At 44.3% G+C, this 25000-nt stretch overlaps 5 protein-coding genes across 12 annotated transcripts in view; 4 read left to right on the top strand and 1 right to left on the bottom strand.

Annotated features, from left to right (window-relative positions):
* clstn1 (calsyntenin 1) overlaps positions 1-2830 on the top strand; it is a 34784-nt gene extending 31954 nt beyond the window's left edge. For all 3 annotated transcript variants that reach the window (XM_084680116.1, XM_084680115.1, XM_084680117.1), the window contains one exon: positions 1-2830. This exon is cut by the window's left edge and continues 1082 nt beyond it. The gene's annotated coding sequence lies outside the window, so the exon portion shown is untranslated.
* A 247-nt stretch (positions 2831-3077) lies between these two features.
* On the bottom strand, positions 3078-5992 carry lzic (leucine zipper and CTNNBIP1 domain containing). Of its 2 annotated transcripts, none has more exons than XM_084680292.1 (7): positions 5823-5992; positions 5345-5453; positions 5029-5164; positions 4728-4826; positions 4478-4573; positions 4091-4172; positions 3078-3804 (listed from the first exon to the last, which is right to left on the bottom strand). In XM_084680292.1, exons 2-7 carry the CDS (start codon positions 5443-5445, stop codon positions 3758-3760), a joined length of 561 nt encoding a protein of 186 aa, XP_084536418.1. In that variant the 5' UTR covers positions 5446-5453; positions 5823-5992; the 3' UTR covers positions 3078-3757. The 2 variants fall into 2 exon arrangements, with proteins under 2 accessions (XP_084536418.1, XP_084536417.1); XM_084680291.1 differs by having other exon boundaries at positions 5811-5991.
* Positions 5993-6025: 33 nt separating this feature from the next.
* On the top strand, positions 6026-11782 carry nmnat1 (nicotinamide nucleotide adenylyltransferase 1). 3 transcript variants are annotated; one of them, XM_084680287.1, is made up of 6 exons: positions 6026-6482; positions 6573-6693; positions 8018-8134; positions 8374-8557; positions 9599-9726; positions 10736-11782. In XM_084680287.1, the coding sequence occupies exons 1-6, from the start codon at positions 6414-6416 to the stop codon at positions 11143-11145; spliced, it is 1029 nt and encodes a 342-aa protein (XP_084536413.1). In that variant the 5' UTR covers positions 6026-6413; the 3' UTR covers positions 11146-11782. The 3 variants fall into 3 exon arrangements, with proteins under 3 accessions (XP_084536413.1, XP_084536415.1, XP_084536416.1); XM_084680289.1 differs by lacking the exons at positions 6026-6482; positions 6573-6693 and adding an exon at positions 6940-7586; XM_084680290.1 differs by lacking the exons at positions 6026-6482; positions 6573-6693 and adding an exon at positions 7593-7790.
* Positions 11783-12906: 1124 nt separating this feature from the next.
* On the top strand, positions 12907-15526 carry rbp7a (retinol binding protein 7a, cellular). Its single transcript, XM_084680293.1, has 4 exons — positions 12907-13034; positions 13719-13897; positions 14396-14497; positions 14814-15526. The coding sequence occupies exons 1-4, from the start codon at positions 12962-12964 to the stop codon at positions 14865-14867; spliced, it is 408 nt and encodes a 135-aa protein (XP_084536419.1). The 5' UTR covers positions 12907-12961; the 3' UTR covers positions 14868-15526.
* Positions 15527-16348: 822 nt separating this feature from the next.
* The window catches only part of ube4b (ubiquitination factor E4B, UFD2 homolog (S. cerevisiae)), a 21185-nt gene continuing 12533 nt past the window's right edge, over positions 16349-25000 (top strand). Inside the window, exons 1-9 of one of the 3 annotated variants that reach the window (XM_084679765.1) lie at positions 16349-16641; positions 17584-17803; positions 19410-19542; positions 19790-19877; positions 20203-20347; positions 21365-21590; positions 21924-22352; positions 23170-23277; positions 24842-24983. In XM_084679765.1, coding sequence (XP_084535891.1) covers positions 16618-16641; positions 17584-17803; positions 19410-19542; positions 19790-19877; positions 20203-20347; positions 21365-21590; positions 21924-22352; positions 23170-23277; positions 24842-24983 — 1515 coding nt within the window. In that variant the 5' untranslated portion in view covers positions 16349-16617. The remainder of the gene's footprint in view (positions 16642-17583; positions 17804-19409; positions 19543-19789; positions 19878-20202; positions 20348-21364; positions 21591-21923; positions 22353-23169; positions 23278-24841; positions 24984-25000) is intronic. The other 2 variants (XM_084679766.1, XM_084679767.1) reach the window with 2 other exon arrangements.

Raw genomic sequence — 25000 nt, 5'->3', positions numbered from 1 at the left:
ATGCTTCAAACACGTATACACATCTAGTTTCTGTTTTTTTTCCTTTAGTGCATGAGGATATTTTGGGAAAAAAAGTCTTATCTGTAGAGGAATAAATTGCTTTTTAAGATTTTGTAAATATACAGAAACCATGTAATTAGTCAATGTGATTAGTGATGGCCTAAACAAAAGGGTCCAATATCTAAAATCGCGCCGTACGTAATGTAGAATATTTGTGTCACAAAAGCTTATAGCATGTTGCAAAATTTGACTCCGCTCCACCGTCATGCTTGTACAGAGTGTCTGCTTACAGAAGAGAACACAAGGACGGCACGCCCATGTTTGTAAGTGCTGTCCATTTTCTTCTCTCTGTCTCACAAGAAGAAAGTTGTTTGTTTTTTGAGGCAGGACTGGGGATGATTTAGCGTTAAACATGCTTGGCTTGGCTTGCACAGGTGGCAATGCTGTACTCAAGACGTCAATATGTTTCATTCCCTATATAGTTGTACAGATTGATGGGGTTATTTTTTCATTTTTTTTCTTCAGAGAAATCACAGAGCGTCACAGTCAAACTGCTGAACTTTGATTTGTTTATTTTTTTGTTTTTAAAGGTACTAGGAGCAGGCAAGATGGTGCTCTAGACCAATCTCTCAGTATCGGTACTAATATTTCTTCTAACTCATTCAAATCAGTAAATATGATATTCCGTCTGTGCTTCTTCCATATTTCAATCTTGCTGTGGCGTTTGTAATTTGGAATCTGACAGTTCTACAGAAAGAGCGATGATGTGTGGATTGTTAGCAGCAGTTTGTTGTTGTGTTAACTGACGTTCTTTGGGAGCGTCGTGAAATGCAGGAGTTTCATTGCTTCATTGCAAAAAAATATTTTTAAAGGACTTTTTTTTCATGGTGTGACAATGGAACCTGAAATAATATATCAGATGTCTTTTTAAAGGGCTGTCTCATCATAGAGCAATTCCAGTCGCTTTCCTACTGTCAATTTTACCTGTGTTTGAATTAGAGGAATAATCTTAAATCAACTTAATGTTGAATCAGTACAGGAAGTGGCTGGAGCTATGATAAGATAACCTTTTGAAAATTTATCTTTTTCCGTTCTTGTTTGAAAATGAAATATTTTTTTGCAGTAGACCACTAGATTTTATTGTACATTTGGAACTGTACTGTAGAGTTGTTCTAAGATATTTGTTTACATTTGGTAAACTTGTTTTCCTTCTGATATTAGTATAAAACTTATACAATTAATTGGAAAGATGTGTCAGATGTTAACCTCTAGTCTCAGAACAGCTGTTGTTTATCACTGTTGTATAGCTTTTCAATCCCATACAGTAGAGGACTTCAACCCCTCAAACAGTCATTCCTCTAATACATTCAGTATCCAAGTTAAATGTCCTGCACTCACATTATGGGGTGGAAGGGGGAATTTCAATCAGTCTATAAGAATGAGACAGTTGGACCTAACGCTGGGAAAGGATGGTTTGATTGATAGGTTGTCTGTAAGATATCTTGTATTTTGCATGTTCATCTATTTTTAAAGGCCAAAACCAGATGGCTCGTTATAACAGAAATATTGACATTTTGCAAGTTCCACAAAAGGTCCTTATTATTAGAGACAGCACCACGGTCATATTCGAGAGGGTTTCTTTGAGCAAACCACAAGTCGCTCTGTGTCAGTTCGGTTAGGACTTGTTTATTTTTTTGGGTCAACGGTGGAAACGAGGTGAACAGTCTCCCCTTCATGACGACTTGAGCCCGTTGAGGGCTCCAGGTTTGAGCCAGCCCAGTTGGGAGTGCCTTCGCCAATCACAGCACATTAACAAACACAACTAACAAACGAAACAAATAACAAAAAACACTCATCCACGCTAATTTAGTTGTGGCCACTTTGTTTTTTTCTTTTTGTAATTTAATGCTAGGTTTCTTACAAAGCTGGGGATGTGATTTTATTTTGTTGTAACAATAGTCCACTGCTAGTTTTATTAAAAAGTGAACGTTTTACATAGGTGTCATGTGTCCATGTTGATGTGTAGAAAATGTAGATCCATATTGTATCTTCTATAGATATTGTACTAAATCATATTGACAAAATCCACTTCTAAAAATATGTACATTATTCAAATGCTCTAGGCAGAATATGTGGGTATAAATTGACCTATTTGTGTAAAGTGGAAGGTAATTTTGAACCGTGTACTATTGCCTGGATCGCTGAAGTTTAGGGCAGCATGAAATTCACCAAAACCCGAGTATAATCCTAATCCCTGCAGATTTCTCACAGTTCATTGTCACAGGTCATTGTCAAATCAGTTTTATCTCCTCATTTCACCCCCCTCCCCCCCTCCTCCCCTTTTACAAAAAATAAGGTAAAAGTACAAAGCAAATGCTATGTAATGTAAACAATCTAAATCAGAGTTGTAATTCTGACACTTAAGTTCTGGATGAAATATTCTCCCTCTGACAGCCTCCTCTGCATCAAATTGAATGTCACTGCCCTGTAAATTGAGGATTTTGAAATTCCCATCTGTGACACAAGGGACTTGTCCTTTTGTATGAATCATTTCAACAGAGGGCGGTCCGTGTTTCAAGGTGAGGTTGAGGGTACGCGGGTACAGGAGACGATACACGCTGCATAGTGTCTCTACATGTCCACACCACTCTAAACGTGTTTTTTTTTTCTCTTTGCTCTCATAAGGAATAGGTGATGATTTCAGAACTGTTGAACAATTCCTTTGTGCTTGTTGGGGTTGCTTTCACTTTTCTACCGATTGACAGGCGAATTGTAGTGAAGGTGACGCTCGCTCATTAAACAAAATAAAGGACAAAGAGATGGGTACAAATGTTGTCTCGCTTTCCTTCCCTCGTTTCGCATGTTTGTTCCAAATGTTAATATCTGTACGATTTGTGACTACAGTTGTTGTACTGGACTGTGTGTATAGGATTTGTAGGAGAATCAGGATATGGTTAGTACTCCAGGGATGTGGAATGTGTGCTACACCACCCCCTGGTGTTAGATGAAGGGAATAACCATTGGAGATCTGGTCTTACCTCTGATATTGCTATTTTAATAGATTGACAACAAAACAATTGTGAGCTTCATCAATTTATATCAGGAATACAAAAAAACATAGGAAGCTCAGACGTAAATACCACTCACGATTAAATACATTTCATTTTAGTGAAAACATTACAAATACTCATTTACAGACGTCAAGCAAAACACACAAGCCATCTAAAAGGCTAACATTTACATTGTAAACAATTCAAACGGTAGATATGTTTTTAGGTGATTTAAGATGGTATCACAAGCACAAGAGACATGTTAAGATTCAAATTCAATATTTTAAATCCACAATTGCATATTCAACAGTGCAGTGGTTCATTTGAAACAGTTTGACAAGTCAGCAGCTGCATCCTTAAACACCCAACAGAATAAAACACCAGCATGAATTCAAACCCTTAAAAATCTGTTCCGAAACTACACAGTGTCTCAGGAACAGAAGCAACACACTCCACACACCGTCATACTAAATTATAGTACCTAATGATGTTTACAATCTCCTGGATAAGGCATAAAAATATACAAAGTTACATTTTACAAAATGTTACTGTTGAACGTTAAAAGGTAATCCTTACAATAACAGGTTCCAAAGTTAATGATAAAATGGCACTCTGCTTGCTTGTTATAGGGAGCCGAAATCATGACTTGATTTACAAAACTCTTGTGGACATAAAGTGGACATGCAATCAAATACTGCTGCTTGAATTCACTTGACACCAGAGCTGGCCAAAGCCAGAATTTTGTCTTCTGATCCTGCAATAAAAGAGGCAATTCAGGTTAGTGAAGTTCAGTATCAGGAGGATATAAGTAAATAGTCAAACAGTCTAAAATAGTCTCAGAACAAAAGAAAGAATAAATGAATGAATCTTGATTGATCCCAAAAAGTAATCTGCTCTAACTCAAGTAGACATATCAATAACAAAAGTAGGTAGAAACCAAGTACGTATCCTAAATAAGTGCTGCAATCACACAATACATCTTATACATACAAAATAAGTCATCTGTAAATAAGAATAAGGATCGGACACAAACTCCCTACCTAGACATGCTGTGACTTTCTCAAACTGGCTCAGAGTAGCACTGGCGTTTTCAGACAGGAAACCCTCTTCTTCTCCAGTCAGCTGCAGGATGAACCAAACAGGAAGTCGTCATTAGTCAGAACTGAGGAATAATTCTAAACCGAACGTGACAGACAAACCATAACAACTATGAGTTGGAACAATATGGTTGATATGAGGATAGGAATTACATGTTACAGCAGCTCTCTCACTGGTTCCGATGCAGCTTTCAACACTTCGGAGTAAGCTAGCAATCAGCATCCGACACTTGACAAGTCTACTTGGCAGTTAGGCTACATTAGACCTGAGCTCAAGGCTGACGAATGTCCACAGATCGTGTGTACTGCCTGCTATACGGTGCCTCTCACCTTCTCTCCCAGTTTCCTCAAGGCAGTGAGGATCTCGACTTTCTGCTGAGTGTAAACATCTCGCGGAAGCTTTCCCACCATCACATCGCGGTCCATCTAAAAACAAATCCACACAATCAACGGATTAACCAACGATTTAAGATCAAAGACCCAACTTGTACCGGACAGTTTCTGTGGAACCTCACATCTTGTCCTCTAGTCTAAACAATTATAAATAATAGACCGATTGTAAACTGCTTTTCAAACAAACCTCTGCCAGCCTGGTTCGTAACTGCCCAGGCTGCTTCTTAGCGAAGAGTCGGATCACCTCAGGAGTTTTGAAAGCTTGGCTGATGGCAGCTTGGATGGCCTGTGGACGATGGAGATACCAGATCAGTTATTACCTCCCACCATCTCAGGACGACAGCCCTATGCAATATAATGTACTCACCCTACATACAGCACTGTCACAGACAGACTGTCACAAGCAGACGTGTTATCAAGGCGGAAATACAAATAGGTATAGGCTATCTATTTGCGTATGAAGCGTAACAGTGGTCCGTGTTCTTTACCAGTTGCATCCCGCTTAGTTCATCCACCAGAGTCATGTTTCCCGTCATAATCTTCTTCAGTGACTCGTTGAACTCGTTCAACTGCTCCAAAGTTTCCTTCTTAGTCTCTTCGTACTCATCCTCATCGAGGTCTTCCCTTGAACATAGACGACGCCAAACGTTTCCACTTAATCCACATTCACTTGACAGTTGTTCAAATAAATAAGTTATTATAAGTATTTATAATTATTATAAGTATTCTAACCAGACCGATACAAAACCAAATAAAAAACAACCAATGGTTTAACGTTAACAGGTAGCGAGCTATCTGTTCTACCTGCACTCTTCCAGGTCTTGCAGCTGTTGCATGAGTCTGTCTAATTGCTCCTCCATGTTTTGCTTAAGTTTCCCCGTTTCGGATTTCCCGCGGGATGCCATGCTTCACTCTGGATGGAAAACGAACCAAAACATGAGCACTTAGGCTAAGGCCAGAACGAAAAAAGATTGGAGAAGCTGTCTTGTTATAGAATGACAAACGCGTCAGCTAGTTGGCTAGACAAACTGCTAACTGTACAGCTAGCGAGTTAGCTATAGCTGGGATGGGCATAGCTCGCTAACTAACTAGGCTTGACTCAGGAACATTTGTTTGACGAACTGATAAGTTTGCCGTGGCTAGGCAATTTGGCTAGACAATTTGACAGCAGAAAGGTTGAAAATGTCAATTACAATCATAGTAGTTGTACTGTATGCTAGCTCATGTAGAACACAGTTTAGCTGAAGCAAATCTTAACAGAAAACATCACCTGCTGCCTTGCCTTTTCAGGTCACTTGTCTGGAGTCAGTTGAAATCGATGATCAGTTGATAACCGAGGATTTCTGCTTGCTCTTCACAACATATCAAGGAAACAATTAATAATCTAAGTGACAATGCTTTTTAGTTGTAATGGGAACCTATGATACCGAGGCGTCGGCACTTCAATGTCGCAAATGCTCTCCGTAGAGGTGTGTTTGGGTTTCGGAGCTTGTGTCGAATTACGGTAAACACGTGATGGAGGACGTCCGATGCTTCGAAAGTCGTCACAGATTGCTGTGCTTCGTTTCCAGTTTTACTATGCTTGGAAAGGATCCACCATATTCTCTGAATTCTTCTGCTAAAATATATCAAGTGCCAAGCTGCGGTCTTAAGGTTTACCCCCCCAGACTTTCGAAATATTCCAGCTTCGGACGTGATCAGTAGCCTAGTTATTATAATTTGACACACGTTCCAAAACACTTTTCTGAAACTGCCTATTTGCGACACAGACACCGACGCCTCGGTATCACACGTCCAAATACACCTAGAAGTTTGTACAGTATTTTATTGATTTTTTACTTTGGTGCATTTGGTTAGATTTTTTCGCTCCAAAATGGAACCAGCAAAAAAGAGAAAAAGTTCCACAGTTTGGGAGCATTTTGAATTAACTTCTCCCAACAAGGTGAGTTGCCTCAGCCTAAAATAACGGTAATTGACAATAAACTGAATCGTGAATGAATGGCCAAGGCCTATCACTTTTTTTATTTTGTAGGTGAAGTGCCTAATATGCCTACGGGACCTTGTTTATAGCAATAACACCTCATCAATGCTTAGGCATTATCGAGCTCTTCATGACGGTGCACATCATGTTGAAAAACCACAAACCAACCCAGGTAATCATTTTAATTTCGAACTTGTTATTTTGTATTATAGGCCCTATAGGCTATGGTTGGCCTATTATACAGGCAAGCATATTTATAGTCAATTGTTTTTGCTTCCCATTGCAGAAAACTTCCTTTTATTTTCCAGTCCCAAAACAAATGGTCAAATGCACTGGATTGCAATGCAGAAAAAAAATACTGTTATTAATAACCGTTAAGTGATGTTACGGACGAAACCAAAGCTCCGTATCTTGCGCCGAACTCGCAGAGAAGTACTCGAAACAGTGTGCCGCCTCGCCAGAAACTCGTGATCATCTATTAAAATCAAATGCCTGGCTTCATTTAGTCGCGACCACGCGAACCCCATTAATTTCGCGGTTAATGTAAATGTGATCTAAATTCAAATTTTCAACCTTTTACTGACCACTTGCAGAAGCACGGTCACTTAGATTCTACAATAATAAGCACTTTCACTGCACAGAATGTTATTCCTCAAAAATGTTTGCGCATATTGTTCCAATCTTTAACCATAAACTATATCACGGCGCTGTCTCTCTACACTATGCGAGTAGAATGTCATCATCTAGAATATTTGGGCTGTTAACAAATATTTGGACCTGCTGGTGCTACTTGTGTAGCCTAAATCGTGTTGATTTAAGCTTCGAGTAATGATCGGAGCTTCAGAGCCCAAGAAAGCTTCGTTTCGACTTAACTAATAACAATGCCGACTGCCGGCACATACAATTATGAAACGTTGCCAACGTTTCAAAATCTTGTGAACATAGCTCGTATTACGTGTGTGCGTCTTCATAGTTTCCGTTAAGTATTCTCCAATCAGATGTTTATATTTTAATCTGGGCCAACCAGGGAGCGAATAGTGATCCAGGAAGCAGGCGAGTTTTGCAGTGAGTTTGAGCTTGTCTATTTTCAACAGCTTAAGTGGAAAAACTGTTTCGCACACATTACTTTTTAACATATCAGCATCGAACATTTGGCCTACCTACTAGCGACACTTCTGTATTTCTGTAATGTTCCCTGTAAACGGTATCTAACGAGATCGAGCTGGTTTAGTTACTCCCAGCACTTGCTATCACCTTTGGTCTTTACAGGTCAGTTTTTAATTTCGTGTCAAGATTTGTGTAGTGCCAGTACCTCGTGTATCCTATATATTTATGTCCTCTAATCCCCACAGTTAAATACTGTTGAAATGTGCATTTCCCACTGTAATACTGTCAGATGTGCCTTTTCTAGTCCTTGATTATCTGCTGGACTTATATGCACTTTAAAATCGCTTAAACGTCTGCTAAATGTAAACATGTAGTTGTCTCCATATGAGGAATGGAACCGAAGGAGCCAACCAAAGTGGTTCTGCTGGCCTGTGGGTCCTTTAACCCCATAACAAACATGCACCTGCGGATGTTTGAACTGGCCAGGGATCACCTTGAGGACACAGGTAACCTATCACACCTCTCAGTCGTGTTACATACTCTGTTATTCACATGTTACTGGTGTCTCAAGTTGAGCATCCAAACTTTCCCCCCCCACACAAACTCTCAAATCCAGTTCAACCAAAACACATCAATAATCCCCTCAGAGAAGTGTAGGGAGAATTGAAGTGATGATCACGTTATAGATGTGTATATACCTTCCTTAATTTCGCTCCGTCATAACGAACCCCTGTGTGTCTGTCAGGCCAGTACAGGGTAGTGAGAGGAATCATCTCCCCAGTGGGAGATGCCTACAAGAAGAAGGGTTTGATCAAGGCATACCACCGTGTGGAGATGGCCCAGCTGGCATCAGAGAGCTCAGACTGGATCAGGGTGGATGCCTGGGAGAGTCAGCAGATCGACTGGCTGGAGACGGTCAAAGTGGTGCGGTGAGTTTAACCAGGTAGAACTGGATGTGTTTATAGTATACAAGTTTGGGCGGTTTTTATTGTTATTTCAATCTTATACGGTTGCACACAATGAAACGAGACATTGTTCCTCCTGGACCCAAGTGCTACATAAACAACATAGAGCACAAGTGCTACATGAAACGAACGGTATTCTACAAGGATGAGAGGAGGGGATTCCGCACTGAATTGCTCTTCCCATTTCTTCTCTCGACAAAACGTTGGTTTAGGTGCAGTTCTATGGGCGTATGTGCAGCCTTCTGTGACACTGCTTGTGAAAAGGGCTATACAAAATCCAATTTGATTTGAAGTATAACCATTCAATATATATATATATTGATATATACATATACTAGAACTTGTTAACAAATTAAATTAATTGAAGTGACATCATCCTATTCACTGTGGGTGTGGTCCCACATTTCAGGTTTGCTGACTGAGGTGAAGGTGTCGCTACCTCAAACTGACTTCAAGTTCAGAAGTGCGAGAACATTTGGAGAACTTGTTTGTGTTTGGGGAAAAACTGTTGTTTTAACGTGGTATTAATGGAATCAACATGTTTATATTTATATTTAGTCATTCAGCAGACACTTTTATCCAAAGCGACTTACAAGAAAGAGCTTTATAAGAAGTGCATAGGTCAATGATGATAAACACTGAGATAGCCCCAAAAACATTTTGGGTAGCCAAAACATGAAGCATACATTGTGAAAAGCAAGTAAGTTTTAAAGTCAGTCATTTTGTGTCTTTGAGTCCTTTGTGTCATATCTTAGTTTAACTTAATGGCCCAGTGTCCCAGACTTGGATTAAGCCTAGTCCTAAAGCATCAGAAAAATTAAATCAAGATCTACATTGAAAAAGTTTTTCGTCTTGGACAAGGCTTAATTCATGTCTGAGAAACTGGGTCAATAACCGTCACTTCAGAGTCAAAAATCACAAAACTCAAAACATGATGACGCTCCAAACCTTCCTCTCAGCCTCCTTTTTATGAAACCCAGTCTCTCACTTCCCCCTTTTCCCCAGACATCATTATGAAGAGCTGGTGTCCGGACTGCAGCACAACGACCAAGTGGACACCATCAAATATGCCAAGAAGAGAAGGATCGCAGAACATGCTTATGAATGCCCTTCCTCCCTTCACAAGAGAAAAGGTATATGCTCAGACGCTTTCTCTAACCAAGGACATGAGAAGCACAGTACTCTGTCACATCATGAGGGTGTAGCTCAGGTGTTAAAGCATTTGACTGCAGACCAAGAGGTTGCAGCTTCAATTCCCGTTGTGTGTGCGTGATGCTTTGGATCTAATGACGTCTCTAATTGGCGTCTTCAGCTTCTCCTCCACTCCCACTGCTATTGAGAGGATCTGTTGCATTCAAACCGGAGCGCACGGTACATGAGTTCATGAAACGACGATAACAGACGTTGCATTCAGTTTGTCTGCAGACAAAGGATGACAAAAGGTTACATAGCGCTGGTCCACAGCCAGCTGGTTTAGATGCATTGTGTGGTAGCAGCAACACCCTCAGTCACACACCTTCTGAGGACAGGCCAGGTGAGAGAGAACAGATGAGAGAAAGAAAGAGAACACATAGGAGGGGGAGAGAGAGAGAGAGAGAGCGAGAGGGAGGGGGAGGGGGAGGGGGAGGGAGGGGGGGAGGGAGGGGGGAGGGAGGGGGGAGGGAGGGGGGGAGGGACGGACAGGCAGGCAGGCAGGCAGGCAGGTGAGATGGCGTGGGACTTCTGGGGAAAAGTCGCTGAAGGTCAGATTAGTCCTCGTCTTTCCAGTCCTACCTGGTTCATTGCCAGAGGCTTGACTCAAAGCTGTTCCAGCTGGGAATGTTGTGATCAACTTTTCAACTTCCTGGTAGCATTCCTTACACATGCATAAAGTGTGTGCTCCAGTACAAATACTAAACGGGTTTGGGGGTTATGAAAGTATGAATGTGCCTGTCTCAATATTAGATTTTATCAGGATAACTGATGACAAATTCACTACAATTTCCTAGAAGTCCTTTTATTTATACTGAAAACTAGATTCTAATGATGGTGATATTGGTTTTAAAACACGGGTTCAACACTTGCAAAAGTATCTTCAGTTTATAAATCCATCTTTTAATTCAAGATCTCTCTATCCTCTCCCTCTCCCCCTCCCTTTCTCAGATGGACCTCAGCTCATGCTGCTGTGCGGCGCAGACGTGTTGGAGTCATTCGGCGTTCCCAACCTTTGGAAGGCCGACGACATCACCGAGATCGTCGGCCGCTACGGCCTGGTCTGCATCACCCGCAGCGGCAACGACCCCCACAAGTTCATCCACCAATCAGACACTCTGTGGGAGCACCGCAGGAACATCCACGTGGTGCACGAGTGGGTGACCAACGAGATCTCTGCCACCCACGTCCGGAGGGCGCTGCGTCGGGGGCAGAGCGTGCGGTACCTCCTGCCGGACCAGGTGGTGAGCTACATCCAGCAGCACAGCCTCTACAGCACGGAGAGCGAGGGCAAGAACGCAGACGTCCTCCTGGCCCCGTTTCAGAGGTACACCTCGGCCTCTTCCTCCTCCGTCAGTTGAGAGTGGCCTCACCGTCCTCTTGCTACCTCAGAGACGAACTGTGTCGTTCAGGAGCCACTGTGGAGAGTATCTCTCTGGTTACGAGCAGGGGAGAGGAGGGGAGGGGGGGGGGGGTTGTGGCTGCACAGTTTGTTACACTGAACTGAAGACACTGTGACTTAGGATCCTTTCATCACCAGTGCCTCTCATCTACATTTGACTGCTCTGGTCTGGTAGATTTTGATTAAGCTTGTTATGCGACTTCTCTCTGACATACAGGGTACAGATAGAGGTCTGAACATTGATATAAATGACAGTTTAAACTAAGTATAGTCCAGCCATATATATATATATATATATATATATATTAGATACGGTTTCAACATAATGGATGGGAAGTTAGTGCAAGTGCATTAGATCTGAGAAAATAGAACTCTTGTTGATTATAATGTATTGAACGCAATACAACGCTGTTTACCACCAGAATGTTTGTCACAGAAAATACACAAACTCCTTTGCAGCCCAAAAAGAAGTTACGTGTGTTTCTGCCAGTCATTTAACATGGGATGCATGGCTTTTTATCTTTTGTGATGTGTAGATTGGCAAACTAAATGTATGGCTTGTATCGAATTGAAAAAATAAAAAATAATTGTTAAAGATTTGGGATATTGTCTGTTTTCAAACTGTCTAAAAGTATTTAACCCCTTGGAATCAAATATAGAGGGTGTTTTCAGTGTTAGAATGATACTGATGTTGAAGGTTAAACAAACAAAAACATCTTTATTTAGAAATGTGATGTATTTGCAGCTTCCCTTGTACCTGTCAGGTTCCTCCACTTCATAGATGTGAAGCCATCGTGAGGGTGTTTCCCTTCTCACTGCCAGCCGAGCAAAACCACCCCGGCAAGGTTCCTGCATCGCGACTTTTATCGGTTTTCAGATGACTCGAGAGCTATGTAGGATGAGAGTATAATGTCTTGAAAGATTAACTTCTTTTCTTTTTTTACTTCTTGAGGGTTTAGGTTAGTTTAGGTGCAGTTTTTCTTGGCATATGTGAAGCCCTAAAGTAAAAGGCTTTATAAATAAATGTGATTTTATTTTTATTTCCACAGGTTTTTGTTCAATACTAACCATAGAATACTGATTGTGATTTTCATCTTGGCTGGAGAACTACGTATGATGTCCTGAAACGAGTGTGAAACATTAATCAAACTAAATCCATCTCTTCAATGCAAATGTGAGAAAACACCACCATTCTATTCCCATACAACCATGAGCAAAGTAGTCGTAGTTGGAATGAAATAAAGTGTACATATTTCAGTCCAAGTCCAATGTGTTTTTGATGCTTTCAAAGTTAATGTGGAGCGCCCACACTAGCAAAGATGAATTCACACCAGAATGAGGAGCTTACGACATCATGATCATGAGTTTCAGAATAAGCAAACAAAGTGTTTAAGTGAAATAGAAAGATCATTTGTTCGTTTGTTGATTGCTCAATCTTCATCTGATGTAACACGTGTAAAACCATTGTTTCTGAAATGTTTGGCAGTGGTCCAGATGACAACAAGACAAGATGACAGATGACAGTTGGAAATATAGAGAGACTAGTCTGACATGTACTGTTCCCATCACATTCCACCACAGCACCCAGCCCCATCAACCGACCTGAGGAGACAGCAAATGAACTGCAAGGCCAAACCCACTTCCTGTCTCCCACCTCTCCCTGAGTCCTTCATAACCCGCCCCTTCCCCCACCTGCCCTCACACCCCCTCGTTCCCTGACTGGAGAAGTCCTATCTGTTTTTGTTTTGACCACAAGTAGAGTCTCTGTTGGGAACATGCCAGACAGCTTCTGTGGAACGTGGGACATGGTCAGCAACGCCAACATGGAAGGGTACATGGTGGCTCTTGGTGAGTTTTGATTTAATTTGCATTGATTTGATAACGATGGTGATTTATCGACTGATCTGATTAAAATTAGGAACGTTCGTCGTATTACTCTACCTTCGTATAATTTTTTTTATGGTGTTGCAATGCATGTTTACATATGTTTTCATTTTAACATTTAATAGCTAGGATTAGGAACCTGTTTTCAATAGAGCAGGGAGATGATTCACTTGGTGGGAGGAATAGTTTTTGAGCCTACAGCACCCTGTTCTTTCTCACCATAAAGATAATGGAATAAAATAGAACACAAACTGACAAGCCATTTATAATAAATTACCCTGACATAGAATGACACAACAGAACGGGGTCAGATGGCTGAGCGGTTAGGGAATCGGGCTATTAATCAGAAGGTTGCTGGTTCAATTCTCGGCCATGCCAAATGATGTTGTGTCCTTGGGCAATGCACTTCACCCTACTTGCCTCGGGGGAATGTTCCTGTACTTACTGTAAGTCGCTCTGGATAAGAGCATCTGCTAAATGACTAAATGTAACAGAATAGAAAATATTTTTCTTTTATTATTATGTTGGAAAACAACCAACAATACACATATAATTTACCTTGTACAAGCTGGTAACACTGTACATTTGCTGCAAAAATGCTAAATATTCAATAAATATACAATCTCATCTACTCCTCTGTCTTCCCAGGCATAAGCGACACCACACGGAAGATCGCTCTGAAACTGAAGCTGAAGAAGGTGATCGAGGTGCAGGGAGAGCGCTACACCATCAAAACTCTCAGCACCCTCCGGAAATACATCGTCTCTTTCAAGGTTGGACAGACATTCGAGGAGTCCACCAAGGGGCTGGACAGCAGACGCTGCCAGGTGCTTGCCAAGATTTTATTTTTTAAGATATATTTTGACCTTTTATGGTGTTTTTGGACAGAGACAGTTGCAGAAAGAAATGTATGGGTAGAGAGAGAGGGGAATGGAATTGAACCCGGGTTTCTGCATAGAGCTTCAGCCATGGTGGGTGGTCCAATCTCCACTCGGTGAGCCTTCGGCGCGTCCCGACGTGCCAGGCCTCTCAGAGGAAGAGAAACTCCTGGTTAGTGTGAGGAGTGCTGAGGTGTTGAGGGAATATAGAACGCTGCGTGAACGATCATGTGATGATGGTAAATCCTTAGAATACAAAATGATAAATCCTCAAAAGAGGGGAGTAGATTAGATTCAAGCCAGAAACAGAGGATAAAAAAAACTAAAACATACAAACTACTGAAACTCAACATAAGAAATGACAAAGTGACAAAAGTGTAGATGGTGCGTTTGTGAATGTGACAGGGATGCTGATGTCCTGAGTGTGTGTGTATGTGTGTCTGGCAGTCGCTGGTGGAGTGGGAGGGCAGCAGGCTGGTGTGTAAGCAGACCGGGGAGAAGAGGAACCGTGGCTGGGCTCACTGGATCGAGGACGACAAACTGCATCTGGTGAGAACCGTCTTCTGTTCCTGTTTCACGTTCGTTAACTGTTTGTAACAACAAGTAGGATTCAGGCACATCGGGATTCTCTAACTGAAATGTCTTATATGGTTGTAGATCTTCTTTTTTACATTGATAAATCATAATATTTTGTCACCAAACATGAATTGTTCTACACATTATATAATAAATACAATATTTGTATTAAATAATCCTCTGAAACCTACTCGAAGTTCAAATTGAACTCCTAGGTTGATGTGCAGAGACAATTGAATCTTATACAGTAACACGAAAAATAGCTGAATATTATTTTATTTTTTTACAGGAGCTGTATTGTGAAGGGCAAGTTTGCCAGCAAGTTTTCAAAAGAATACAGTGAATGACGGTTCATCTCCCGAAGAGAAATTGTTCCATCATTTAAACACATCGTGTTTTGCCACTCTAAGCTCTGAGTAGTAGGATGAAATACCCTGCATAAATAACCACCAATCCCTAGTATGCTGTTTTCTAGGTAATAAGCACTGATTTGATCGAGTTCAAATGGTGACGTGCATGCACTGGGAATGTAATCTGTGGGGATGTAATTATGTTATTTAACCACTAAAAGGCGCAATTGGATCATTGTTAACAAAATGGTGTCGCTTACTGGCCTTACTGTCTTCAAAGCCAACCAAATAATTTGGTTCCTCGAAGTTGAGTTTGTTGCAGTGGTTAAGAAACCATTGTCGTCTTTTTTACTTTTAGCTGAACCGCTACTGTCATCCATATAGCGTCTACAGAGAGACCAATCCTGAAAATCGGTCTGGCAATGTTTGCAATTATATGTTGATTTGAGAATGATACAATAACTAGACAGCCGCCCCTCTCTAATGCTTGTGCTGTTCCTGAGTCGGGTATTGCCTTTGGTAATGTATTTTATTTGCTAAATTATTGCAATATTCTGTATTGTAAAATAAAATGTCAATTTGTGAACAACGCTAAGCTTTTCAACAGGCCTAGGCTAAATGTGTGCAACAGAACGTAAAAATAAATCGAAATTGTGCTAATGACAAGAATCATGTGTCCCATTTTTAACTGGTTCTTGTTCCATCTCTGGTCCAAACTGCAACCCACATTTTAAAATTGTGACGTCTTCACCTGCATTTTACGTATTGTGTCATTGAATAATCAGATTATATTGTTTCCTGGATAAAAAATAAATAAATAAATAAATAAATAAATATATATATATATATATATATATATTGTTTCCTGGATCGGGAGCAAAAAAAAAATTCAGCTTCCTGAAAATTCAAACAGTAAAATTCAGATCCCAAATTCGGTATGTTTCAATTTCGAAATTAAGTATTCAATGTCTTTTAAAATTAAAAACATTAAGTCACTGATTTGCTTCCATAGCTGCAGGGCTTCATAAAATTATTACTTTGTTGTCTGAAAACCGATGTTGTGTCCTTACCGAAAAGGAAGGTGACCTGTTGACTCTAATCTGGCTGCCCTTGACACTAAGACCTTTACCCAACTGAGGCTCACGCACGTGGACAAGTGGACAAAAACAGTTATTTTGTCATACCAGATAAGCCATATTTTAACAAACAAAAAACGAAAATATGTATGTATAATGTATTCCTCTATGGCCTATCAGAGTACGCCAAACAGCTAGAGGCGGACTTTAGGGTTTTACAGTGAACTGTTTGTCACAAAACAGCAATTATACATTTGGAGGAAATATAATTAAAAATTATGTGTTGCTGCTACATGTTACTGACACATAAAGCTCGCATGATAGCAACATTCTGACGAATTCTTTCAACACTGATTGTTCTACTGTGTGTCAATCCGTGGTCATGTGACATACGATCCAGAATGGCCTCCTTCGTGTTTTGACATTACTTTTGTGTTTGTTTCATTTTCGGTAGAAATCGAGTAGATCACACCGAATTAGGAGGAAAATTTGTATATTACTTTGCATTGTTTTTATTTATTTTATGTACGACAATCAAGACGAATAGTTATTTGTTTCACGAGTTAGATAGAACATGAGCATTTGGTTCTATTAGAAATAGCTGCTGCTAGCTAGCTGGCTGGCTGGCACAATTGTTGTTTAGCCAGTTGAAAATAAAGGAAACACAATGGAAGAATTGAGTGCCGACGAGGTAAGATCAAGAATGCGTTACAAAATATAAGTTATAATCGGATATTGAAACGTTATTGACGAAGGATGTTGGGTTCTAGTCACGGATTGGTGTCGTTTTAGTTTTTTTTTTCTTTTTCGAAGGCTGTGCTACTATCTAGCTTAGCGCTACTAGCTGAGTCAGTACAGTTGGCTAGCATGGTGCTGCTAGCTAACTAACCCATAGCTAGCTAAACTACTACAGCTTAGCTGTGCTACGCAGCGAATACGGTCATTTTCTAAATGTCAGGGTTTTCACGTAAAAGACACATGGCGTTTTACAAATAAACAAGTCAGGTTGTCCTTGGATTTTATTTATAGTCGTAGGTAAATGAAACAGTAGCAGATAAAATTGTCTTTGCTTGGTAGACGACTCAGCATAACACTGGAGGCCACCATTGGCATTGTGCAACCAACCCATTAATTGTTGCTAGGTAGAGCCACCCGGCAAAGATAATTATGCTGTCAATTGCACATCTAGTAGCTATTAAACTGTTAATGTCAGTCAATCAGAATATTCCATCAGATATTGTGTAATCGTGAGATGTTGCTCAATCTTTAACCATTAGCCAGGCAGCTTGCTAACGTTGACTGTGCAGCTCTATATGAACAACGACATTCATATTGTACGTATTGCTTCTTGTGCTGAAAATATTTATTAGCTTCGTCCTCATTGATTGACTAGCCCTGGTGTTTACTTTAGCTTTGCTCACCAAATGACCTCTTCGTCTTAAAATGCCCCACTGCATTCGCACTCATCTTTTAATAACCTACTTGCAAAATGAACAATTTAGTTCGACAACTACGTTTCTAACATTCGCGTCAAGACCATGTTCACGGTCGGTATTCTTTAGATATCATTCCTAAAGATGATGACGGTCAAACGAGTCAAAACACCCGTTTTTTTTTCCTGTATTTGTTGCAGATCCGCAGAAGGCGATTAGCCCGATTGGCTGGAGGGCAGGGTTCCCAGCCCAGTACGCCTCTTAGTACCCCCCTGACGTCCCCACAGAGAGAAACTCCGCCTGGGCCCCTGCCTGGAACCTCTGGGGCACCTCCTCAGTCTCTGCCCCCAGCTGCCTCCCACTCTCTGGGCCTCAGCGTCCACAGTGTCACCCCTGCCACCTCACCCATGGGTGCCTCCGGTATGACCACAACCGATCAGAAACACCTCTGTTAAAACCGAAGAGGCAGGGAAATAGACCCATTGAGAAGCTGCACTCCAGCCTCAACCTGTCACTGTTAACCTTGTCCATAGAATTCCTTGGATTGATCTGAGTCAGGCATTTATAACTCCAGCTTTTACAGCGCAGGCTCATCAGAACTAACAAGTATTTACGAGCATCGTTTTCACGGTAGACGTTTGTGTATGAGATTTGATCGAATTTAAAAAATACCCTAAAGTAAGAACTTGTGCCTTAAACCACTGCAATGTCATCCACAATCACTGCACTTTGGGAATCTAATAGGTGTATCAGCAGCTAGTCTCGTCCTTTCCAGGGGATACACAAAAGTGCCTCGTCACTGTGTCCCAACCGCCTTGGCTCAGGCTCAGCTCTGAGCATGTTGAGGTGAAAGTCAAAACAGTCGTCCGGCCGGCCACGCGGGTCAGACTGTGAGACACGGTGACGTTTCCTGTTCTTCCCAGTCCTGATGCCATCACATGACCTTTGTGTACGTCTAACGGAGCTAAGAGGGAAAAAAAACCCATGGAGGTCCAGAATGAGAGGCCTTTTGAAAGGGCCTTGATAAATGGACAGCCAAAGGCACACTGAGTGCTGTCGTCAAGCGACACAACAGAGGTAGTGTATTGTGCTCACCAGGCCTGTGTCCTTGCTCGACATTCGGTAGGCAGAGAGAGAGTACTAACAGCTAGCGTGAATAACTCACTGTTCTCAAATGCTCTAGAACCTACGCCATAACCGCCGTAGGTATAGATGGGTACAATACCGATCAGAGCACATTGTTTACCGATTCATGACTGATTACTTTTGCAAAGGGACTTTTCTGTACTAAGGGAGTGTCAGTCCCTGCAGTTTTACTTTCATTTACCTTATTATAGTGGCTTGATTGCACTGATAGCAGTTGACATGCATTCCTGAAGTCTCTTTTGACTAATTATGACACACACCACAGTTGATTAAGTCTGCGATAGTAGTAATGACAAATACGCTACAGTAGATTAAGTCTGTACCAGGGCCTCTTTTGTGGACCCCCAGGCAGGTGTACTAGTGTAACTGGAGATGTAATCCTCCTGTTACAGACATGGTAGGAGGATGTATTAATTGTGCTGTAACCTGGTAGTCATGTGGTAGTTCCTGACCTTTCTTTAGCCAGTAGATCTGGGCTGTAATCAGCTTTGTCCTTGGCTATGTCTGCTGGACAGGCTTTCTAATAACACACCAGACTAGACACTGAGCTCGGGATCCAGACTGACCCTGAAGGGGCTGGAGGCAGCTTGCTTGCTAGTCAACAGTACCAACAAATATGACTAAACTCCAAATCACTTATTTCAACCCCTTAGCTCTAAGGGACGTTGACACACATACATATGCACACACACACCTTTGCACACACTCATTAATACACACACATTTTAACTTCCCCCCTGTCTCCCCGCCGTCTCCCGCATGTCTCCCCCCATCTCTCCCCCCTGTCTCCCCCCATCTCTCCCCCCTGTCTCTCCCCCGTCTCCCCCCCCCCCCGTCTCCTCTGTCTCCCCCCCATCTCCCCCGTCTCCCCCTGCTCCAGGCGTGGCGTACCGCAGCCAGAGCAGCGAGGGGGTGAGCTCTCTCTCCAGCTCCCCGTCCAACAGCCTGGAGACCCAGTCCCAGAGTCTGTCACGCTCTCAGAGCATGGACATAGACACCGCCTGTGAAAAGAGGTGAGAAACAGAGCTTTCCTCATTCATGTCACAGTGTTCTGTGACTTCAGGACCAACCGGAACTGTATGTATGGTCTTAGTTTGGTCTGGCATACGTGCTCAAAATGGATTGATTTCTCCCACGCTCTCTCTCTCCCTTCTTCCTCTCCTCTCCCTCTCAATCCCTTTTCTCTTTCTCTCCCCTCGGTTCCACCTGTCTCTCCTCATCTCCCCTCCCCTCTCCCCCCCACACACCTCCCCTCCCCAGCATGTCCCAGGTGGATGTGGACTCAGGTATAGAGAACATGGAGGTGGAGGACAGCGACCGCAGGGACAAGAGGAACCTGGCTGAGAAGGTAGGAAGCAGGAAGTCAACCTTCCCTTCCAAACACCAGGTCTTCTGGGTGCTCTGTGTGTTAATCAGTCTCTCTCTGTCTGTCTGTCTCTCTGTCTCTGCCTGTGTGTGTGTCTCTCTGTCTCTCTCTCTGTCTGTCTGTCTCTCTCTGTCTCTGCCTTGTGTGTCTGTCTCTCTCTCTGCCTGTGTGTGTGTCTCTCTGTCTCTCTCTCTGTCTGTCTGTCTCTCTCTGTCTCTGCCTGTGTGTGTGTCTCTCTGTCTCTCTCTCTGTCTCTGTCTGTCTGTCTCTCTCTCTCTCTGCCTGTGTGTGTGTGTGTGTGCTCCAGGAGTCCTCGGCCAGCTCAGATGTGTCTGAGGAGCAGGCCCTGCAGCTGATCTGTAAGATCCTGCGTGTCTCCTGGACGGAGCAGGACAGAGACGTCATCTACCTGCCCTCCCTCGCCGCAGACTTTCAGCACAGCCACAACCACGGTGGGCCTCCCCTCCTGACTGTCTGTCTGTCTGTTTACCTGCTGTCTGTCTGTCTACCTGCTGTCTGTCTGTCTGTCTGTCTGTTTACCTGCTGTCTGTCTGTCTGTCTACCTCCCGACTGTCTGTCTTTCTGTCTGTCTGGCTGTCTCTGTCTGTCTGTTTACCTCCTGACTGTCTGCCTGTCTGTCTGTCTCTCTACTTCCTGTCTGTCTGTCTGGCTGTCTGTCTGTCTACCTCCTGACTCTCTGTCTGCCAGTCTGTCTGTCTGCCTGTCTGTCTGGCTGTCTCTGTCTCTGTCTGTCTGCCTGTCTGTCTGGCTGTCTCTGTCTCTGTCTGTCTGTCTACCTCCTGACTGTCTGCCTGTCTGTCTGTCTGTCTACCTCCTGACTCTCTGTCTGCCAGTCTGTCTGTCTGTCTCCTGTCTGTGTACCTTCTGTGTACCTTCTGTCTGTCTGTCTGTCTCTCTGTCTACCTCCTGACTGTCTGTCTGTCTGCTGTCTGCCTCCACCCCTGGGCTTAGTTTACACATGTTATTGTCTTGAGGTGTCTTAGCAGCAAGGCTGGAGATGACACAACAATCGTGTGTGGTGAAGTATAACCCTGTTAGAAATCGGCTGTATTTATTAGCAGGGGAAACACCTTGACAACAGTCTCATCCTCCTGGAACAGATGTTGAGAATCTGAATGAGTGCATGCTTGAATGGGAGGCTTGTGGATGTGTCAGAACTTGCCTGCTGAAAGGATGAAAGTAAATTCATGGCTTTTAAGATGTAAAACAATCTCTTTTGCTCTCTGTCTGTCTGTCTGTCTCTCTCACTCTGTCTGTCTCTCTCTGTCTCGTCTCTCTGTCTCTCACTCTGTCTCGTCTCTCTGTCTCTGTCTCTGTCTCTGTCTCTCTCTCTCTCTCTCTCTCTCTCTCTCTCTCTCTCTCTCTGTCTCTCTCTGTCTCTGTCTCTCTCTCTCTCTCTCTCTCTCTCTGTCTCTCTCTCTCTCTCTGTCTCTCTCTCCCGCCTCCAGTCTACTCAGACTTCAAAGACCTGATTGGCCAGATCCTGATGGAGGTGCTCATGATGTCCACCCAATCACGCGTCCACAACCCCTTCGCCAGCCTGACTGCCACGTCCCAGCCAATCACAGCTGCCAAATCCCCAGACCGGCGCCTGACCCTGGTTCAGCCCCCCAGCCAGGGCAGCAGCCCCCTGGCCCCCTGTGGGGGCTCCTTTGGGGCCAGCTCTCTGTCCAGGCAAGTAGCACACACACACACACACACACACACACACACACACACACCCTGTGATCCAACTTGATGCCTGTGCTATGGTAGATCTGAAGTGAAGAAAACCAGGATATTCAAGGTTGTAAATTTTTCTCTGATCTCACGTAGCTGATTCATCTCTGTGTTGATAACATTCGATTGCATTCATTTGTGGGATTTCTGTTTTTGTTGCGTGTGTGAGTGTTGAGGGGCCTGAATGTGTGTGTATGTGTGTGGAGGGACCTGTGTGTGTGTGTGTGTGTGTGGTCAGTTGCCTGGTGACATTGTCCAAACCCCTGTCTCTCACCATGTTGTTTTCAGCCTATACGGGTGCAGCCCTCTGTGTCTGAACACACCCCGGACGACCTCTGCACCCCTCCCCACCCCCACCACCCCTTCCTCCCCCCTCCTCCTCCCCCCTCCCAGCCCCCCTGCCCTGCCCGCCCCCCCCAGACTCAGCCTCAACCCCCCCTCTGCCCCCCTGCCCATCTCCCAGCGCTATCGTCCCTACACGGTCACCTCCCCCTGGGGGGCCCCGACCCCCCCTAGCCCCAACCCCAGGGTGGCCAGCCTCCCCGGCCCGTCTCCCAGCCCCGCTGGCCTTCCGGTGCCCCCCAACACCCCGGCCCCCCCCGACCCCCTCAGCTCCCCGAGGGCCCGGCCCCCTGCCTCCGGCCCCCTGCCCGGGGGGGCCCCCTCACCCAGAGCGGCCCCCCGGAGAGTTGCCCGTGTCTCCAGGATCCCCTCTAGGTACCGCCTGTGTGAACGAGCGTGACCTTATCCCCGCTACGCAACTAAAACATTAACACCCCAACACCCAATCCATGACGGTGTTTTCAGCGCTGACTTGATTTGTATGGTGTGTGAAATAGACGTGAAGAGGACAGCTTAGCGGCGCTGGTCTGGCTGTGAGAGAGAGGAGGGGGAAGTGTTTGTGCTTGCAGAGTGGTTAGGGGTGCTTCACGAGACATGACAAGGTGCCTTTTGAGATGAAGCCAGTGACGTTTGGCTTGCCTTCGTTTGGCCTTGTACTGGGCCAGTTCAGTGCTAGTCCTGGGTTCTTGGTTGGGCTCACAGCATGGGTGTGTTTCCCTGTGTGTATCCAGCTGACATGCATGGTTGTGGATTAACTCGAGGCAGGTTCACTGAGTGGCACTAACTGTAGTCTTGTGAGATGGGTTGTGTGGTATGCCAGAGGCCAGGTAGGATGCTAGGATGTTTCCTTCTTCCTTTTCCTCTGAGCTTCCTTCCTCCCTGTCCACCTATTCCTGTGACCTGTGTCCATTCTCCATCTCAGTCGTTTTCCATGTTTTGTTTTTTCTACACCTCCCTTCCTCTGTCCATCCATCCTCACCCATCACCCCCTTCTTTCTTCTCTCCTCCTCCTCCTGCTCTTCCTCATCCCCGCCCCCTCCTCTTTATTCACCCTGTCCACCCCCTTCTCCTGGCTTCCCTCTCCACCTCCTTCTTGTCTTCCTCCTTTTCCTCATCCCTCTCCTCCTACTCCCCCTCGTCCTCCCCTCCTCCCCCTCGTCCTCCCCTCCTCCCACCCGTCTCCCCCCGCCAGCCCCTTCTCCCTCCGGTACTTCGCCCTTTCGGACCTGTCTCAGGACAGCAGTGATGAAGATCCCGAGGAGGAGGAGGAAGAGTTTGCGCGGGTTCAGTTTGGGTCCAGGTACCATGCAGTAGCACGGTGTGTGTGCGTGCTCACGTGTGCGTGCAGGCGTGTGCTTGTTCAGTAGCAAAGCGGCATGCTTCTGTGTGTTCACGTGGACGCTAACACGAGCAGAGGCAGCTACAGAGAAATACACACAGGCCAAGGCAAAGAATAGCTCAGTGGTTAAAGCATTTGACTGCAGATCAAGAGGTTGCAGGTTCGAAACCTCTTCTGATGTATTCCTTTGGTTAAAGTGTCTGTTCAACAAACGCATTATTATTCATCCCAGACACAGCCTGCTGTTTGTTTGAGAGTGTTTCCTATCAACAGGAGAAGCAGCATTTTCTATTCTCTTGGTGACCTGAGGAAAAGTTACTTAAAAAAGTGATCTGCTCTCAGTAGTATAGTGTGATATGTCGTTTAGCTGCTTAGCACAGGAAGTTCCCATTTTCCAGCAAATAATTTGCCCTGTCGTGCAGCTGAAACACCACACCAAACCAGAGGCTCTTAACCAGAGACTCTAAACCAGAGACTCTAAACCAGAGGCTCTAAACCAGAGGCTCTAAACCAGAGGCTCTAAACCAGAGGCTCTAAACCAGAGGCTCTAAACCAGAGACTCTAAACCAGAGACTCTAAACCAGAGACTCTAAACCAGAGACTCTAAACCAGAGACTCTAAACCAGAGACTCTAAACCAGAGACTCTAAACCAGAGACTTTTGGCTCTGTGAAATTAGTTCAGAGGGGGATTTTTTCCACAAACTATGCTTGGCAAATATAGTCACCCAAAGTAGCAAGGCATGAAAACCGCAGGGTTCTCTGAAGAGGCCGCCCTAGGCTGTCACTTGATACTGTGTTCAGAGTGTGGTCTTTGTGAGCACTATTCAAGCACTGATAGATGATCCTGAAGATAGTCCTATTCTGTGTTCTCCTGGAATGAATACTCTATGAGAGAGAGAGAGAGCCCTGCATCATGGCCCTCTGGGGCCCCTGTCGCCCCCCCCCCCCCCCCCGCTGCTCTGCTGTCTGTGGGTGCGTCACGCGGCCGGGGTGTTGTGAACGCCCTAACCAGAGGTTTGCTGTGTTGTGACGCTGCTTGCAGTCTAGCAGGTCTGGAGAATCGACCAATAACATCAACACCCCAGGGATAAAGGGAGGGGCGTTGGAGGGATGGGAGGTGGATGGAGGCAGGATGGAGATTGGATAGGGGGTGGAGGACGGGGGGGGTGGAGGATGAGGGGGTGGAGGGATTGAAGAAAGAAGAGGAGAGGGGTGCGAGTGGGGGGGCACTGACTTAATTAGCATGAATGTGTGTATATGAATTTATTTTCTTACCCAAATTCCAAATGCTGCCTTGGGTGCTGTAGTGTTTCTAACACAGTGTTTCTTTCAGGATGTTGCTGTAAAAGACGCTTTCTCACCGCACTGCTTCTCACTGGAGTGTCCGTTCTGGTGTTCCTGGTGATTTTAAACAAGTCTCTTTACCTCTCTTCCCCTCTGTGTCTTTCTCTCTCTGTCTCCCCTCCCCTCTCCCCCTGCTCTCTCCCGTCTCCCCCTCCTCCGCTCCGCTCCCTCTCTCTCCAGCTCGGGGGCGTCTGGAGGGGGGATGTCCAGTGAGTCGGCCAGCGACTGGTTCACCATCGAAGCGTGCAAGGAGACGGAGATGCTCAACTACCTCATCGAGCGCTTTGACAGTGTGGGCATGGAGGAGAGGAAGGCCCCCAAGGTAGCCGCCGCCACTGT

This window comes from Hypomesus nipponensis, chromosome 18 (assembly GCF_054491055.1).
Source record: "Hypomesus nipponensis isolate SF chromosome 18, ASM5449105v1, whole genome shotgun sequence".
In the NCBI taxonomy this organism is placed as follows: Eukaryota; Metazoa; Chordata; class Actinopteri; order Osmeriformes; family Osmeridae; genus Hypomesus; species Hypomesus nipponensis.
The sequence above is the reverse complement of the archived record's forward strand: the minus strand, read 5'-3'. Positions and strand labels throughout refer to the sequence as shown.